The sequence below is a fragment of the Priapulus caudatus genome, unplaced genomic scaffold, assembly GCF_000485595.1.
Source record: "Priapulus caudatus unplaced genomic scaffold, Priapulus_caudatus-5.0.1 Scaffold176, whole genome shotgun sequence".
Taxonomy (NCBI): domain Eukaryota; kingdom Metazoa; phylum Priapulida; class Priapulimorpha; order Priapulimorphida; family Priapulidae; genus Priapulus; species Priapulus caudatus.
This window is the reverse complement of record NW_014577237.1, coordinates 194849-211736: the sequence shown is the minus strand read 5'-3', so window position 1 is coordinate 211736 and position 16888 is coordinate 194849. Positions and strand designations below refer to the sequence as shown.

Sequence of the window (16888 nt, the reverse complement as noted above, 5' to 3'; positions counted from 1 at the left end):
GATAATATATAATATATATATATATATATACATATACACACACATATCGGATGCACATACTTACTAGGCTGCTATTGAAACCTTGCTCTCTTATGTGCCATGGCAGGTCCATTAATAAGCGTCGTGACACTTTACTTTATGTGACTAATGATGCCACGTACGATTGTGGATTAGCTAGATTGCTAGGCATTACGGAGGTCAACAGTCGCGTGTGTGTGACGCACCACGCACACCTGCATTATGCGCCGCGCTCTCAGCCTGACAGCCGACACACGTTCTAACAGTAACAGACGAGAGGCTCGCCGCCAAAACACCCGCTAATGCATCTGACAGCGCTAGAATGTCGAGGAGACGGACACCTTCCTAATGTTCCTGCAACCTAATGTTCCTGCAACCTAATGGGGTCGAAGTTTGGATGCTTTCCTAATAGAGATGCAATCAAGCTTGACCTATTCTACCTGGAGTTAGTGACAAATGAATTACAATTAAATGAGTTAAAAATGTTGAGACAGCCTTCCTTCAACCTAATTGGGGTCGAGATTGGGACGCTTCCTTACAACCGGAGCATGCAATGGCAAATCAAAGCTTGACTATCTACCGAGTTGAGTGACAAAAATGATCAATTAAAATGAGTTAAAATGTTGTGACAGCGCTCCTTCAACGCTTAATGGGGGTCGAGATTTGGACGCTTCCTTAACGGAGGCATGGGCATCAAGCTTGACCTATCTACCTGAGTTGAGTGACAAATGAATTACAATTAAAATGAGTTAAAATGTTGAGACACCTTCCTTCAACCTAATGGGGTCGAGATTTGGGACGCTTCCTAACGGAGCATGGCAATCAAGCTTGACCTATCTACCTGAGTTGAGTGACAAATGAATTACAATTAAATGAGTTAAAATGTTAAGACACCTTCCTTCAACCTAAGCACCGTAGCATGTTAAGCCCGTAGCACAACACAAGCCCGGGCACAAGCAATGGGGTCGAGATTTGGGACGCTTCCTAACGGAGCATGGCAATCAAGCTTGACCTATCTACCTGAGTTGAGGTGAGATGCCTCCGCATCGAGCATGTCAATAAAGCTTGTATACAACTGGCAACTGCTTGCCTGACGATCGCTAGCGGCAGGCGAGATGGCAGTGAACCGATGTTTCGGCGCCTCTGTGAAACCAATTTATTCGCAGCGCTATCCATCTAGTTTCAGAGGAGTCTGCAGTGCTTGCTGCCGCCTCCTGCCTGCGATCGATAGACCCGCGGGCTGCATGCAGGTAAACAAGTAGATATGGATTAACACCACACTGAAGTGATCTATTGAGGAACTCGCGCGAGAATGGCTGTCACATAAGCAATTGGTTCGCTAGATGATGCTCTAAATATGAGACAATGATGTTCGATGTCGCCGACGATACCTGCGTATGTCGTGTGTTTGATCTAATTCACGTTTTAGGACAGGAAAGATTAAAAGGGAGAAAAAGTCGATTACACGCATAATGAAAATGAGAAATGGATTGTGGATGAAGGTATTCCGTCCAAGAAATCCTCGTCACGAATTCCCGAAAACGCAAAAACATCGTGAGCAAGTTTTTCGCAGCGGAGTCACGTCTGTCATCTAGTTCTAATCGGTTTAGGATTTCCGGAGAAATGTACCCATACTTCATCAAAAATCGGAGCATGGTGTAGGAACGACAGACACGCGTCGTTTGCTGCTTCTTGCTCCGCCTGACCAGACAGAGTAATACATAAAGAACCGAACTATTGAAAATCGACCTGATTTTAAAGGTTTTAAATTCAAGAACCGATCCGACTCTGGTAGTTATACGCTCTCGAAAATAACGTGAAGAACCCCCTGTGAGTGCTAGGAAGTCGGTGACAGGTCCACCGCATATAGGTACTCTATCCAGAACTCGCTATGACGTTAGCGGTCAGTGTCGAGTCTATACACACGCGACGCGTGGGGATTCTGCTGCTCCCGTTCCTCAGGGATGCCGGCGAAGGACGCGTGAAATAGAATTACTGGCTCCGCCTATGAACAGTGCTCTCGCACGTATCTGTAGTACGGCGTTTTGGCATTAAGATGGAGACAGGGGAAAATTCGACACATTACCCTGACAACAGTTCGGGCGATGAACTCAGAAGTCATTAGCTACATGATTAAGAACACCCGTAATTCAGAATGGACAGGGGGCAGTACCGGACGGTACAAAACACATTTAACTTTAACAAGAATGCGGAGGGGTAACAAACACACGATCATTAAGCGGACAGCGGCCACGAGTGTCAACACTCCCGCACGTATCTGCTGGGCAGTAGAGAGCTTGTGGGTTGCAAGGCTCGTTGTCAGCCACGCTATCTCGCACGGCCAAGACGTCATAAGGGGGAGTTATAACTTATAGTATATATATATTCTCTCTCTCTCTCTCTCTCTCTCTCTCTCTCTCTCTCTCTCTCTCTCTCTCTCTCTCTCTGTCTCTCTCTCTTATATAATATTATTTATTATTTTCACATAAAAAATTACACATATAATTATCAAGAGTATATAATGGGAGTTCTCCCATATATACTCTTCGTTTCTATAATGTATGTCGAGGGTTGCTCAATTAAAACTGACTTCTTCTCACTCACTCATTTGTGTCCTTTTTTGTGGTGAGCTAGAGTGTCATTGACACTTTCATTCTCTCATCCGTTCAGTGGGCGTTATTGCAGAGCGGCTGTCCACTGAGTTATTGTGGAGTAGCCGACCACTTCCCACCCCGATTTCTGTTTGGCTTTCGAAGTCAAATAGGATTGCCTCGGACTCGTAATAACGTTTTACGCCGAGCGAGCGAGTCGTGAAAGGGTCGACGCAATGAAGACATCTCCACCGGTTCTCTCTCGCGCACGGCTCAGTGCCCGGGGACGGTATCGGCAACGGAACATGAAACACAGGCAGGGATGTATGTGCACATAGACGCTAACCTATTATCATGTTATCGACAACATTATCATCATCATCAGCAGCAGCAACAACAACAACAACAACAACAACGACATCAGCAGCAGCAGCAACAACAATAGCAGCAACAGCAGAGAGAGAGAGAGAGAGAGAGAGAGAGCGAGAACGAAAGAGCGAGAGAGAGATAGAGAGAGAGATGGGGAGAGAGCCCGCGGGCGTGCATTCATTGCGATTCAAGAAAGCGAGTGAGTTAGGTAGCGAGAGAGATAGAGATGTGAGTAACGAACCTAAGTAGACGCGCATATTTGCCGAAACGACGGTAATAGCAACGTGCCTCGCGGCAAACCTGTTTATTTAATTTGTGCGTTTTTTCGCGGCAAAATCGAACGCATTCGATTAAAACTGAGCGCTGTAAACGTCCCCCGACCATCTTCCCCCCTCCTAGCATCCCACTCAGCCTCCCGGCCCGCATCCTGCGTCACGTCGTTCTCATCGTCGCACACCTTAGCATCCCCTGTCAAGTCAAACCTCTGATCATTCCTCCGCTGGTCATCGTAGCTGCGTGGCAGGGTGAAGAGTAGCCGGGTAGGGGGCTAGGCTTCTTGTCTCCCCTGTTCTCGTTCTGCGGCCAAGTCCACTCCACGAACCCCGTACACACATAATGTTTTTGGGATTAGGTAGCAATCAGATTAGGGTTGTGATTAGGGTTAGGGTGAAGGTTACAGGTTACGGTTCACGTTGGTGTGAGGATTAGGGTTAGGGTTAACGTTAGGGTGAGGGTTACTGTTAACGTTAGGGTGAGTTTTTGGGTTAACGTTAGAGTGAGGGTTAGGGTTATGCTGATGATGTGTGGTGATGTATGTGTCGCCCCCGTAGAAGAATAAGGGTTTACCGGCACATCTGCTGGCGTGCTCTCGGCTCAGGTATGCTATGAGAAGCCACACAATCAGCAGTCGGCAGTGCATTGTCGCGACGCAGTAGCTCTATATCTGAGAGCTTCCGTCCAATATCTCTCTCGGTTGAGCGGCGGCTCATATGGCAATTAGCATGCGCCGGCTGTGTCGAGACAATTATGTGACATTAGTGCATCACGTGATAAATCGTTGAAATTCCATTGGATAACGTCGCAGGTACTATGAAACAATAGTGCCCGCCTGAGCGGGCACTATTGCTTGCGCGACGCATTGTTATTATAACGCATTGTGTTCACGTCACGAATCTCCTGCGTCTGGGCGCCACGCAAGAGTTTCTCATCTCATCTACATGCTGAGGTATAGTGAAATCACGTGTACATGTACTACTGTTTGCATATATTGAAGTGCCTGCTTCTCCCTCTCCCGGGCTTTACTGCCGCTGTGGGATTCAACACACCTGTGCGCTGTGAGGAAAATCTTTCGTGTTCTTGGAAATTGACGCTGAAATGCTGTCTATTATACATTACTAGCTGGGCTACCCGGCGATGCCCGGGATTTTTTGGGGGTTACTGCTTTTCTGCTATTTCATGCGTTTAGCTGGGCTACCCGGCGATGCCCGGGATTTTTTGGGGGTTACTGCTTTTCTGCTATTTCATGCGTTTTCTGCTATTGCTTGCGTTTCGGCATTTCATGCGATTGCCTGATTTTGAGCCTGACTATAGTTGGGCGCTATAGCAGGGTTCTCCAAGCGTTTTCATTATAGCATGGCGGGGCTGCCTTTACAGTCCTAGTTTTAGCATTTTTTAGCAAATTTTAGCATGGCGGCTATGATATTTAGAGTGGCGGGTGCATTTTAGGATGGCGGGGCTCGACGATAGCCTGGCGCGCTACCCTACCCTGTCCTGCCCTGACCCACCCTACCCTGCCCTGTCCTGCCCTGCAGTTACTGGTTGCTACCGTGATGGTCTATGGCTAGGTTTTGTACATGTAGCTTTACTGGTGTAGCTCCTTTGCTCCCGCTACAGCACCTATCTGTAGCGCATAGGTACACCTGTATATCAGGTACGTTCTTCTGTCACTTATATTATAATTCATAGCCCGTGTACATACGTAGTCAAGAGCGTTGTGTAGCAGCTTGCATTTTATTAGTGTGTGTGCGCGCTTTCACCTAATTATCAGAGAGTGACTTGTGGCACATCTATTAAGCGCACGTGCAGATAATTATAAAAAAGCTCACTCTGAGCAGCGTGTATATATTAATAATCTTTAATTACCTCATTAACAGTGTTAGTAAAGTTTTTCATGCTTCGTTTATTATATCGGGATTGTTTCGGCAAGGCCGCGTACGAACGTAAGCACGGAGGTGATTCGGCCGACGTTGCAACGCCTGCCGGCAGGGGGCTGGCGCGCAATCCGGTGACTAGAGTCCGTTTATGTGCAGCGACTGCAACCATAGGAGTCGACACTGTAGCGCCTTACGATGAATGATTTGATTATCCTGAAGCGTACATGCTTCATGTCACCCTAGCCAATCACATAATGAATGCTGATTATCCGATTTAGCCATGAATCACGGACAATCACCTGCACTGTACTGCGATTAGGACCCCATGATCAGTAATTGCTAATGAAATGTACCGATGCATTTTTTCTCGGCGATCAAATCTGCGACTACGTCAGTGATGGGCATGCGTGCGTGCGTGTGTGAGAGTGCGTGCGTGCGTATGTGAGCATGCGCGTAGGAATGCTCGTGCGTATTCTGTGGGTGCATGAGTGCATGCGTGTGTGCGTGCGTGCGCGTAGGAATGCTCGTGCGTGTTCTGTGGGTGCATGCGTGCGTGCGTGCGTGTGTGCGTGCGTGTGCGTGCGTGCGCGTAGGATACGAATTAATTAACCTAGTATAAAACCCAGGCGACAGCGGGTCGTTTGGTATTTAGTTGACAAATGCTCAGTCAAGGTAACAGGAAAGTGCACGCACGAATATCACCAAGAAACTGAAGTCAGCTGGACCCACGAGTAAAAGTTACGACGCCCCAAGTGAACGATCCTAACAAGGCCGCGCACAGCCGGGCGCGTGGCGCGTGCGTGACACAGCGGGACCTTCTAACAGCCCGTGTCGCACAAACCAACCCAGGTCCAAATCGTGCCAACCTTTCCAGCATTGCCGACGAACACGTCCGCTGCACCGTGGCAACAGCGGTATGACACAAAGCGTCCAAGCTGACACGTTAGTACAACAATAGAAAGACTAACCCAACGAGGGCTCGAGAAACATGGCATCGACGCCGCCAACATAATCTACAGAAGACTCCAACAGCCGCGTCTTCGTACCTAAAGAAGAAGTCCCAACGTTCAGTTGTCCATAAAAGTCTGGAGAAGGACACGAGGCACCATCCGCTACGCAACAAGGCCTGCCCGTTCCAGGCCATTGCACCTCCACGTGATAAATAACGAACCAGTTTCGACAGGAAGACAGACACGGTCCACGTGCCCTGACACTCCGCGACGCTGTCCACCCACGAGGTTCCCGCTGATCTCACCTGCGGACACCATACGCTAACCGTCACCATCTGACACCGCAAGACTCCGCGATCTGCAGAACTCCACGCCTAATATGTACTGCATTGTAAACAGTCGCTGCGTATGTGCCTGTGTATAATGCTAGGGGCACACACGATTATCGCCCGATCGCGGCGATTAAAATGCCAGGCGAGTTAATCGCCCGATCAACGAAGGGGCACACGATAGCGATTTATTATCCCCGACCACTGAAAAGGGCACAACGTCGACGTAGCGAATTCGAGAAGCGACGCGTACGCCACGTGCGACAGAAACAGTAACCATCACATGAATATCAAGCAACACGTCCGATGGTTAGAAAAATCGATCGCGACAAAATACCCGTCACGCACACGAGGCGATATATAACGCCCGGCGAAATACTCGCCCGAAATACTAACAGTTTGATACGGCGATTCGGTCGCCGATAAAAATCGGCGTCGACTGAACGGGCACAACAGAGCGATTTCTCGAGCAGATTCAAAAACGCTGGCGATCGGGCGATAAAAATCGCTCGGTGCCCTAACCATAAAATATGCCTGTATTGTTTATTATGTAAATGTTGTTATGAAAGAATAGAGTTAGCCGTAGCAATCGTGTTAATAGCATATAATTATACTGTTAGTGGCTTACGTGCATTGCACACGTATCATAGTTGTAGCACGAAACCGTCACGACACCTATACGATTACACGTGCCTGTACACGCAGCTCACGAGCTTCCGCTATATGTAGCGTGCACGGAGGAATGCTCGTGCGTGTTTCTGTGCTGCAATGCGTGCCTGCTGCGTGCGTGCGTGCGTGGGAGCGGCGCGTAGAAGCTCTGCGTGTCTGAGGTGCATGTGAGCAGAACAAACAAAGAGAGAGAGAGACAGACAAAGACAGACAGAGCGAGAGAGGGAGAAGATGAAGAGAGCGTGCAAATATCATCACTCGCTGCGCAATCGTTCGGAGAAAAATTTTCAGCCAACATCGGCCACGAGTTAGCGTCACCTTGACCGTCAAGCTGAGCTATTGGCCATGGTCCGTCGCCGCGTCGTGACTCCCGTCCGTCCGTCCGCGTCAACAATTATGGCCTTACGGTCAACGATAACTCAGAACCGTTGACCCAAACATGTTTGAAATGGTAAAGTGATTAACGCTAGGCCCCATATTAAACGTCCTATTGAAGCACCGCCAGGCGACGTACGTTCGAGCCACGGCAATGTGTTGGCAGAACATGGAATTCCAATTAAGTCAGTTCAGTCAAAAGTCCTATCACCCTTACAAAATTTAAGCAATCCACAAGCAACTCCACAAGTCGATACAAACAGAGTGCCTGTCCAATAAGCCTTATAAGCACTCAATGGTGCAAGACGCTTATCGAATGCTTATAAAGAGCAATCAGACTGATCATTCGAGTGCTTAAAAGGCAATCAGGACCAAATCATGCGATTGCTGGGAGCCCGGAAATCATCGATGGCATAATAAGGCAATCGGTGACGATCTTCGCGGATGCTCAAAGCAATCGGGACCGATGCTTCGACGGTTAAGGGAGCCATGCGGTACGGATCATCGATTGCCTACTGCCCGATCAGTACCCGATTGCTTATTAAGCAACGACGGATCATTTAAGCTATCCTCTGCAACCATTGAGCGCTGTATTTTAAGGGCACACAATTGCTCGCGTTGATCAGCTCCATAAAGAGATCGACGATTGCTTATTCTCATGACGAAATCCAGCGCTCTCAGGACCATCGCTGACATTAAGCAATCGATGATCGCTTAAGCAATCGCCGATTTACTTAGAAAATGGCTTGACTCTCCCAACACTAACTATAAACAGACTCGGCTTAACACGTGTATAAAACAGATAAAACAACTAGTGTATAACCTTTGCTCAATATTTTCGACTGAACTGACAATCAATATCCAAACAACTAGTGTAAGGCTAGCTAATTAATTAATTAATCAAATCTAAAAATTGAATTTATTAATTATTAGGCTAGAAGATTAATTAATCGTGAAGTTTAATTTTCCAACGATGCATTATTCTTGTGAAAGCAAAACTTGCATGGACTGACCGTACCCGTAGTCGAGACATTCCAGGTACGCTAACGTAACCCGAAGGCGTGATTTTCCGAAGGTCAATCAACACATGGGCTGTAGGAGCGCTGCTATTGGTGAGCTTGTTTCGGTGATTTGGATAATAGTAAATTAATAAACATGCTGTATTAAAGTTAACTGCTTTATACTAAGAAAATAGTAACATGAATATACAGAGATCTACAGGGGCGCGGCTGGGTTACCTATAGCTATAGCTTCCCCACCGCACCTACATCCACCAGTTTCTTTGCGCGCGCTCCCTATCATCGCCAATCACCCCACCTTCAGCCACTTCCCCCTCCTGCTCCAACAATCCCCCTTTCGACGCTTCGCCTATATCCTCCAGCGTCTCCTGTCCTCCCCTCCCCTCCTCCCCTCCTTCACCTAGCTCCGATCTCATTACCCCAATTCCGCCTTCCGCTATTTAATGTACATGGCGCGCTGCGAGTATAATAGCGCGCCAATCCCAACAATCTAGTAACTGCCTTTGATAAAAAATACTATAAGATAGTATTCTAGAGTTAAACTTATTCCACCAGCGCGCAGATTGTTAGTCAAGTTTAGCATGGCTAACGTTTATTTTTGACAAGCCTCCAAACAGTACCTAAACTTCAGACTGGTTTCTAATAGGTGCATATAGTGTTGCAGCAAACGTTGTTTCTAAATCATATGAAAACGTGTAAATTATGGCTGTTAGCTGTAACGGTCAATGACCGAACGTTTGGTAATGCATGGTTACGACAAAAGTTATAAAAACATCTTACTTTCAGCCAACCTCGAACCTTCAGATAAACGTCAGTACTATAGTTTGTAATAATCGTGGGCAGCTAACGCTTGTTCTAACCTAATAATTATAACTTATTAAACGCGTTGCATGCACGATGCGCGTTCTAGAAGTTATAATTCCAACCAAACAAAATAAAACCAGATCAAACGTGAGAAACGTTATGTGTGCTTGGGTATATTACCAACATGAAGTGATTCGGTTAACCCCCTGAATTGCTATGGTATACATGTGCTTTCAAACGACTGTATGCCCAGAGACCATTAAATAATAAGGACACGATGATTCTGGCTGCTCAAATCACTGGCCAATCTAAACATCTGCCATGGCAGTCTCAGCACTGACAATCTGTCTGATCAGTCTCAATACTTGTGTGACAGTTGAAATCGAGTCTGATCTGCTTGTCGATCGGCTCCTGAATCTAGTTGATCAATCTGGATCAGTCTTGATTCGCTTGCTGATTGTCTTGGATCAGTCTCGAATCTGTGATCGTCTGGAATCAGCTCTTCGATACTCGTATCCAGTCCGATTGCTTTCGATTGCCTTAGGATCAGTCTCGATGCTAGGATCACTTGATGCCTAGGATCAGTCCGATGCTTAGATCATCTTGTGACAGTACTCGATTCGCTTGCGACTTGCTTAGGATACAGTCCGATTGCCTTGTCGACATTTTGCTTAGGATCAGTCGTCGATCGCTTGTCGCATTGCTTAGGATCAGCCTCGATGCTTGTCGAATCTGCTAGGATCGCCGATGCTTGTCGATATGCTAATCAAGTCTGATCGCTTGTCGATTGCTTATAAGCAATCAGACAAGCAATCGAGTTGTTCCGACTCGCATGTAGTGCTTAAATTTTGTCAGGGTGAATATATGCCGTAGCACAAGAAAACCACTCCAACCATACACGTAGTCGGTCATGGGTCGCCAGCAACCGCCATTTTAGGAAGCTAAGTTCACAACGAAGTTCCCGGATTGCTGCTGTATCTGCTACGTGCAACTGTCTGCTGTGTCGCTGTCAGCTCAGCTTACTGTTCTGCTGTAAATTGCTCGAGACGTCATGTAATTCCCGACTTGTCTTCTTCAGGTTCCCCCCATAATACGGAAAAGGTGAGAAAACATTCTTTTTTGTACGAAATCCATCGTGAAAGAGTTTGTGCAAATCTTCGTTGAACAGTAAAAGACCAAGTTGCAGTGGGTTGGGCACAGGGCGTCACGTGCGTGTACTTCACTACTTGTGTGTTGCAGATGAAGCATCTTAACAGCATTTTACAGCAAGTTATCGACAATAAAGGCGAAATAGAGTAAAGAAAACATAATACTTGATAGTAGATACATTTAGTGCTAATTGCCAATTATTTGTTTGAGACGGCCAATGAAAGTCCATGCACGGCCGAGACCTATACCACGGCGGCCTGAACGATACAATTCAAATGGCTATACCACGGCGGCCGCGAGCCGACTCAATACTGGCAGGAATGAGGAAGGGAGAAGGGAAGATAGCTGATGGAGAAGGAGGCAGGAAGAAGGGAGAAGAGAGAAGGTAGTGGAGAAGGAGGAAAGGGAGAAGGTGGTGGAGAGGAAAAGCCTGGTGAGAAGGAGGAGGGAGAGAGGGAGAAGGTGTTGGAGGAGAAAGAGAAGCTGGTGAGAAGAAGAGGAGAAGGCTGGTGAGAAGGAGAAGGCCAGAAAGGAGGGAGAAGGGAGCTGGTGAAGAGGAGGGGATAAGCGAGGGGAAAGGAGCTGTGGAGGAGCGAGGGAAAAGGCAGAAGGTTTGGAGGAGGGAAAAACTGGTGATGAAGGAGGAAGAGAGAAAGGAAGAAGATGTAAGAAGGAGGAGGGAGAAGCTGGTGAAAAGGAGGAGGAGAACTGGGAGAAGGAGGAAGGGAGAAGGGAGCCTGGTGGAGGAGAGGGGAGAAGGAGAAAGCCTGTGAGAAGGAGAAGCTACGACGAGCTTATTCCCCCTCCCTTCTTCGCACGCTAGCTCTGCTCCTCTCCCCCCCTCCTCCACCACTCCCTCGCCCCTCCTCCCACCTTCCTCCTCTCCACCAGCTTTCTCCCTGCTCCTCTCCACCAGATTCTCGCCTCCCTCACGCACCGTTCTCCCGTCTCTCCCTCCTCCTCTTCCACCACATCTGCCCCCTCCTCCTTCTCGCACACCTCGTCTCCCCCCTTCCTTCTTCTACAACTTCTCTATCTCTCCTTCCTCCCTTCTCCACCAGCCTTTTCCCCTCCCCGACAACGCCTCCCCCTTTTCCCCTCCTCCTTCCACCACTCCTCTCCCCCGCCACCAGTCTCCTTCTCGCCCCTCCGTCTTCCACCAGCTCCCTTGCTCCCCCTCCTCTCCCTTTCCTCGCTTCTCCACCAGCTTCCCCTCCTCCTTCTCGTACCACGTCATCCCCCTCTTCACCACCTTCATCCGTTCGTCTCCCTCCTCCGCCAACCAGCTTCTCCCCTCCTTCTCCAACCGCCCTTCTCTCTTCCCCTCCTTCTCGTCACCAGCCTCTGCCCCCTCCTCCTTCTCCAACAGCCTTCTCCGTTCTCCCCCTCCTCCTCTCACCGGAGCATTCTCCTCTCCTTCTCCACCGTCCTCTCTCCTTCCGCCTCCTTCTCCACACAGCTTCTCCCTCCTTTCTCCAACACCTCCTTCTCCCTCTTTCTCCCCCCACAGCGTTTCCCTTTCTGCCCCTTCTCATTCCGTAGCATATTGAGTCGGCGCAATAGACGGGGGGCCGCCGTCGTATAGCCTATATTGAATCTTATCCCCACGCGCCGCCGTGCGTATAGCCATATGAGTCGGGCCACACAGCCGCCGTGCGTATATGCATATTGAATCTTTATCCACACAGGGAGTGTCTATATCAGGCCGGTCACGGGAAGATGACGGTACGGCATATATTGCCTAATATCATGACTAATCGTCGCTCAATAGAACTCATATATTTACAGAAGAGATAGCTACAGACAAGGTAATCTTAGAATTCAGAAATTTAATCATGCTGAATAGAACTTCCGACGCGCCATATTATTTGCTATATTGACTAATCGTGCGTGCAATAAAACCAATATTCACAGCGAGGTATTAAAATTCAAGCCGGACGGGAGATCAATTTGCATAATATATTCTAGATACCTATAGACAACATGTTTAGCTATACTCTCTGTGAATATTGAGTTTTATTGACCGCGCGATTTTTTTTTTTGTTTTTAGTCAATAAAAAAAAAAAAAAAAAAAAAAAAATATTAGCAAATATAGTGCGACCGAATCTCCGTACCGGCCGTGAATATAGACAAACCCTATCCAACACGGCCGCCGTGGCATTAGTCCACTGTTCCGCCTGTGCACTGTACCACTGTCTGACACTAACACCCACTGACGTGGTGTACATACTACATAGTAAACAGTCCATTATTGAATCATTGTTAGATTTGTACACTTTGAATGAGAAGATTTGTACAGCTATTGGCATAATAAATATCTACAATACATATATTACTAATATATATATCATATATATTAACTCATGGTATGCCATATTATTCTATGTATCAGGAACAAGACTGGAGCGGGTTTGCTCCTCTAAAAATGGCGACCGTGGCGCTCCATTGCGCAGCTACACACATTGCACGGATTTCGCAATGATGGTTATCTGTTCACTCTAACGACTTGGTCAGGTTCAACGATTTGCTCATTTTTGTATTGTGAATGAATAAGGCTAGGGTTTTGGATTATGCAAATTAGGTCGGGTCTTGGTATTATATAGCATATTATATAGACACGGCAGATAACAAACAGTCTGTGGTGTACACTCGTCTGTCGCTTTAACAAGATTTCATGACACAATATCTTAATGCAAAATTCCTGCTAATGATACATATATGATTTATACTATTATATACCTATTATTATTATTAATGAATATAATGATTTATGCTAGGAAACATCAAAGCGGTATACGCTGCCATCTAACTCGTCACAAATTGTGATTCATTTTGGTTTATAAATATTATAAATTTATATAATATTATTTATTGTATTAGTTCAACATAAAAATTACACATATAATATCAAGAGTAATATAATGGAAGTTCTCCCCATATATACTCTTCGTTCTATAATTAATGTCGAGGGTTTGCCACATTAAAACTGACTTCTCGTCAAGCTCACTCATTTTGTCCTTTTGTGGTGAGCTACGAGGGTCAGACAGCTTCATTCTCTCTATCCCGTTCAGTGGCCGTGGCGTTATGCAGAGCGGCTGTCCACGAGTTTTGTGGAGATAGGCCAGAACACTTCCCACCCGATTTCTGTTTGCTTTCGAAGTCAAATAGGATTTGGCCTCTGGACGATCGTAATAACGTTTTTACCGCCGAGCGAGCGAGTCGTGACAGGGTCACTGAATGAAGGGCGACATCTCCACGCGGTTCTCTCCTCGCGCACGGCTCAGTGGCCCGGGGACGGTATCGGCACGGAAATCATTGAAAACACAGGCAGGATGTAGGCACATAGACTAACCTATATCATGTTATCGACACATTATCATCCATCATCAGCAGCAGCAACAAACAACAACAGACAACAAACAACGACATCAGCAGCACACAACAACAATAGCAGGCAAACAGCAGAGAGAGAGAAGAGCAGAGAGAGAAGCGTAGAACGAAAAGAGCGAGAGAGAAGATAGAGAGAGAGATGGGGAAGAGCCTATGCGGGCGTGCATTCATTGCGATTCAAGAAAGCGAGTGAGTTAGGTAGCGGAGAGAATAAGATGTGAGTAACCGAACCTAAAGTTAGACGCGCATATTTCGAATACCGACCGAAAGCAACGTGCCTTCGCGGCAAACCTGTTTTATTAATTTGTGCGTTTTTCGCATGCCAAAATCGAACGCATTCGATTAAAACCTGAGCGCTGTAAACGTCTCCCGCCGAACCATCTCCCCCCTCACAGCATCCCACCAGCCTCACTCGCCCGCATGACCGGTCCAGTCTGTTCCAATCGCGCACACCTTAGGCATCTCCCTGTCAAGTCAAGACGCTCTGATCATTCCTCCGCTGGTCATCTGTAGCTGCGTGGCAGGGTGAACGAGTAGCCGGGTAGGGGCGCTAGGCTTCTGTCTCCCCTGTTTCTCAGTTTCGGGCGAAGTCCACTCCACGACACCCCCGTCCGACAGCATCATAAGTTTTGGGATATAGTAGCAAATCAGATTAGGGTTGTGATTAGGTTAGGTGAAGGTAACATGTTACGGTTCAACGTTGGTGTGAGGATAGGTTAGGGTTAATCGTTAGGCGTGAGGTTACGTTAACGTTAGGGTGCAGTTTTGGTTAACGTTAGAGTGAAGGTTAGGTTATGCTGATGATGTGTGGTGATGTATGTGTCGCCCCGGAGAAGAATAAGGGTTTACCGGCACATCTGCTGGCGTGCTCATCGGCTCAGTGTATGCTATGAGAAGCCCACAGCAATCAGCAGTCGCGGCATCGCATGCCGCGTTACGCAACGTAGCATCTATATCTGAGAGCTTCCGTCCTAATATCTCTCTCGTGAGCGGCGGCTCATTATGGCCAATTAAGCATGCGCCGGCTGTGCGAGAACAATTATGTGACATTGAGTGATCAACTGGATCAAAATCGTTGAAATTCCACTTGGATAAACGTTCGCAGGTAGCTGTATGAAACAATAGTGCCGCGCCTGAGGCGGCGCACTATTGCTGCGCGAACGCATTGTATTCTAACGCATTGTGTCACGTCACGAATCTCACTGCGTCTGGGCGCCACCAAGAGTTCGAATTAATGGCGTTGGTTTGTTGTCGAGCCGTTTGTCTTACATCGAAATGCACCGGCATATTTAGGGGAGTATAAAGACAGGTAATAAGCATGAAAAGTAAACAGAAACACAATTTGTCATTTCATACATTTATTTGTACACAAAAAACACACAAATAAGCTACTTGGCTGGTCTCAGAAATTCTGTGACGTAGACAGTATAATACAAATGAAATTGTTCGTGGTTAAGAAAATTTGCTTATTCCACTTCAATATTTGCCAGAGTAGATTGCAAAGTCATGTGCATGCACTAACAACATTAGCCTGTTGTCGTGGCACTATGCTGTCATAGTGTTGCTTTTGGGACAGGAATAGTTCGCCCATGCGCTATCCGCTCGGGAACTATACCTTCCCTCAGCAACACTATGAGAGCATAGTGCCCCCAACAACAGGCATTAATATATAAATAGTATCCCCCGCCCCCTCCCCGACTATCAATTGCCAATCTCACGTGATAAGCAGGCATGAAGGCAGTTATGGTGTGATATGAGTAGAGTTGATTACTGGCTGCGTGTTATTAGGTATACCTGCCGAGCCTGCCTGCTGTAAGGCCAGATAACAGGGACGCAAGAGCAATGTCAGATCTGCCAGGTTCGCAAATTAACTTGCATTATGCTTGATTGCAGATCAACATTACCACAAGGTCACAAATTAACTTGCATTATGTATGATTGCAGGTCAACATTACCACAGTCGCCCGTCAGACGACTAACTACCAGCGCTGGTCGAGGGACTACTCACCTGGTGGCAGCACCGTGTCGAACGCCGAATCGCCAGGTGGCGCCGCCGCTCGTCGCGAGGCGACGCCGTAACAGTGCGACGCCGCGACGTGGCCGCCGCCGCCGCGCTGCGTGACGTGGCGCCGCCTGCGGGCCGCCGCCGCGCCGCCGCCGCGTAACGCCGACATGCGTGCGGCGTGCGTGCTGCGCTCCCTCGCGTGCGTCGCTGCCGCTGCGCTCGCGCTTATCCTGCTCGTCTACGCCGGCGTCGTGCCGTGCCCGCCGCCGCCGGCCGCCGTCATGGTGCCGCGCGAGCGCGTCGGCCACATGCGCGACAGCCGCCAGCGCGAGTACACTTACAGCCGCGACATGCCGATCATCTTCGTTGGCGGCGTCCCGCGCAGCGGCACGACGCTCATGCGCGTCTTGCTCGACGCGCACCCGGACATCCGCTGCGGCGAGGAGACGCGCATCATCCCGCGCATCCTCGGCATGCGCACTCAGTGGTACAAGTCGCAGAAGGAGGCGACGCGGCTCGAGGAGGCCGGCCTGACGGCGAGCGTCGTCGACGACGCGATCGCCGCCTTCATTCTCGAGGTGATCGCGAAGCACGGCGAGGCGGCGCCGCGGCTCTGCAACAAGGACCCGTTCATGCTGAAGAGCGCCGGCTACCTCGCGCAGATGTTCCCCGGCTCGCGCTTCGTGCTGATGGTGCGCGACGGCCGCGCGGTCGTGCACTCCATCATCACGCGCAAGGTGACCATCACCGGCTTCGACCTGCACAGCTACCGGCAGTCGCTGTCGCGCTGGAACCAGGCGATGCAGGCGATGTGGGAGCAGTGCCGCAGCGTGGGCGCGACTCGCTGCCTGCCCGTCTGGTACGAGCAGCTCGTGCTGCATCCGGAAACGAAGCTACGGCAGATCCTCAGCTTCCTAGAGGTGCCGTGGAACGAGACGGTGCTGCATCATGAGGAGCAGGTCGGCAAGCCCGGCGGCATCTCACTGTCCAAGTGAGTCGCGCGCTCGCTCTCTCTCTCTCTCTCTCTCTCTCTCTCTCTCTCTCTCTCTCTCTCTCTCTCTCTCTCT

General features: G+C 48.5%; 1 protein-coding gene across 1 annotated transcript in view; it reads left to right on the top strand.

The window, feature by feature from the left end:
- The first annotated feature begins 16130 nt into the window (after positions 1 to 16130).
- LOC106806720 (protein-tyrosine sulfotransferase-like) overlaps positions 16131 to 16888 on the top strand; it is a 9937-nt gene continuing 9179 nt past the window's right edge. Inside the window, exon 1 of the mRNA XM_014808753.1 lies at positions 16131 to 16812. Within this exon, the coding sequence (XP_014664239.1) occupies positions 16172 to 16812 (641 nt within the window). The 5' untranslated portion in view covers positions 16131 to 16171. The remainder of the gene's footprint in view (positions 16813 to 16888) is intronic.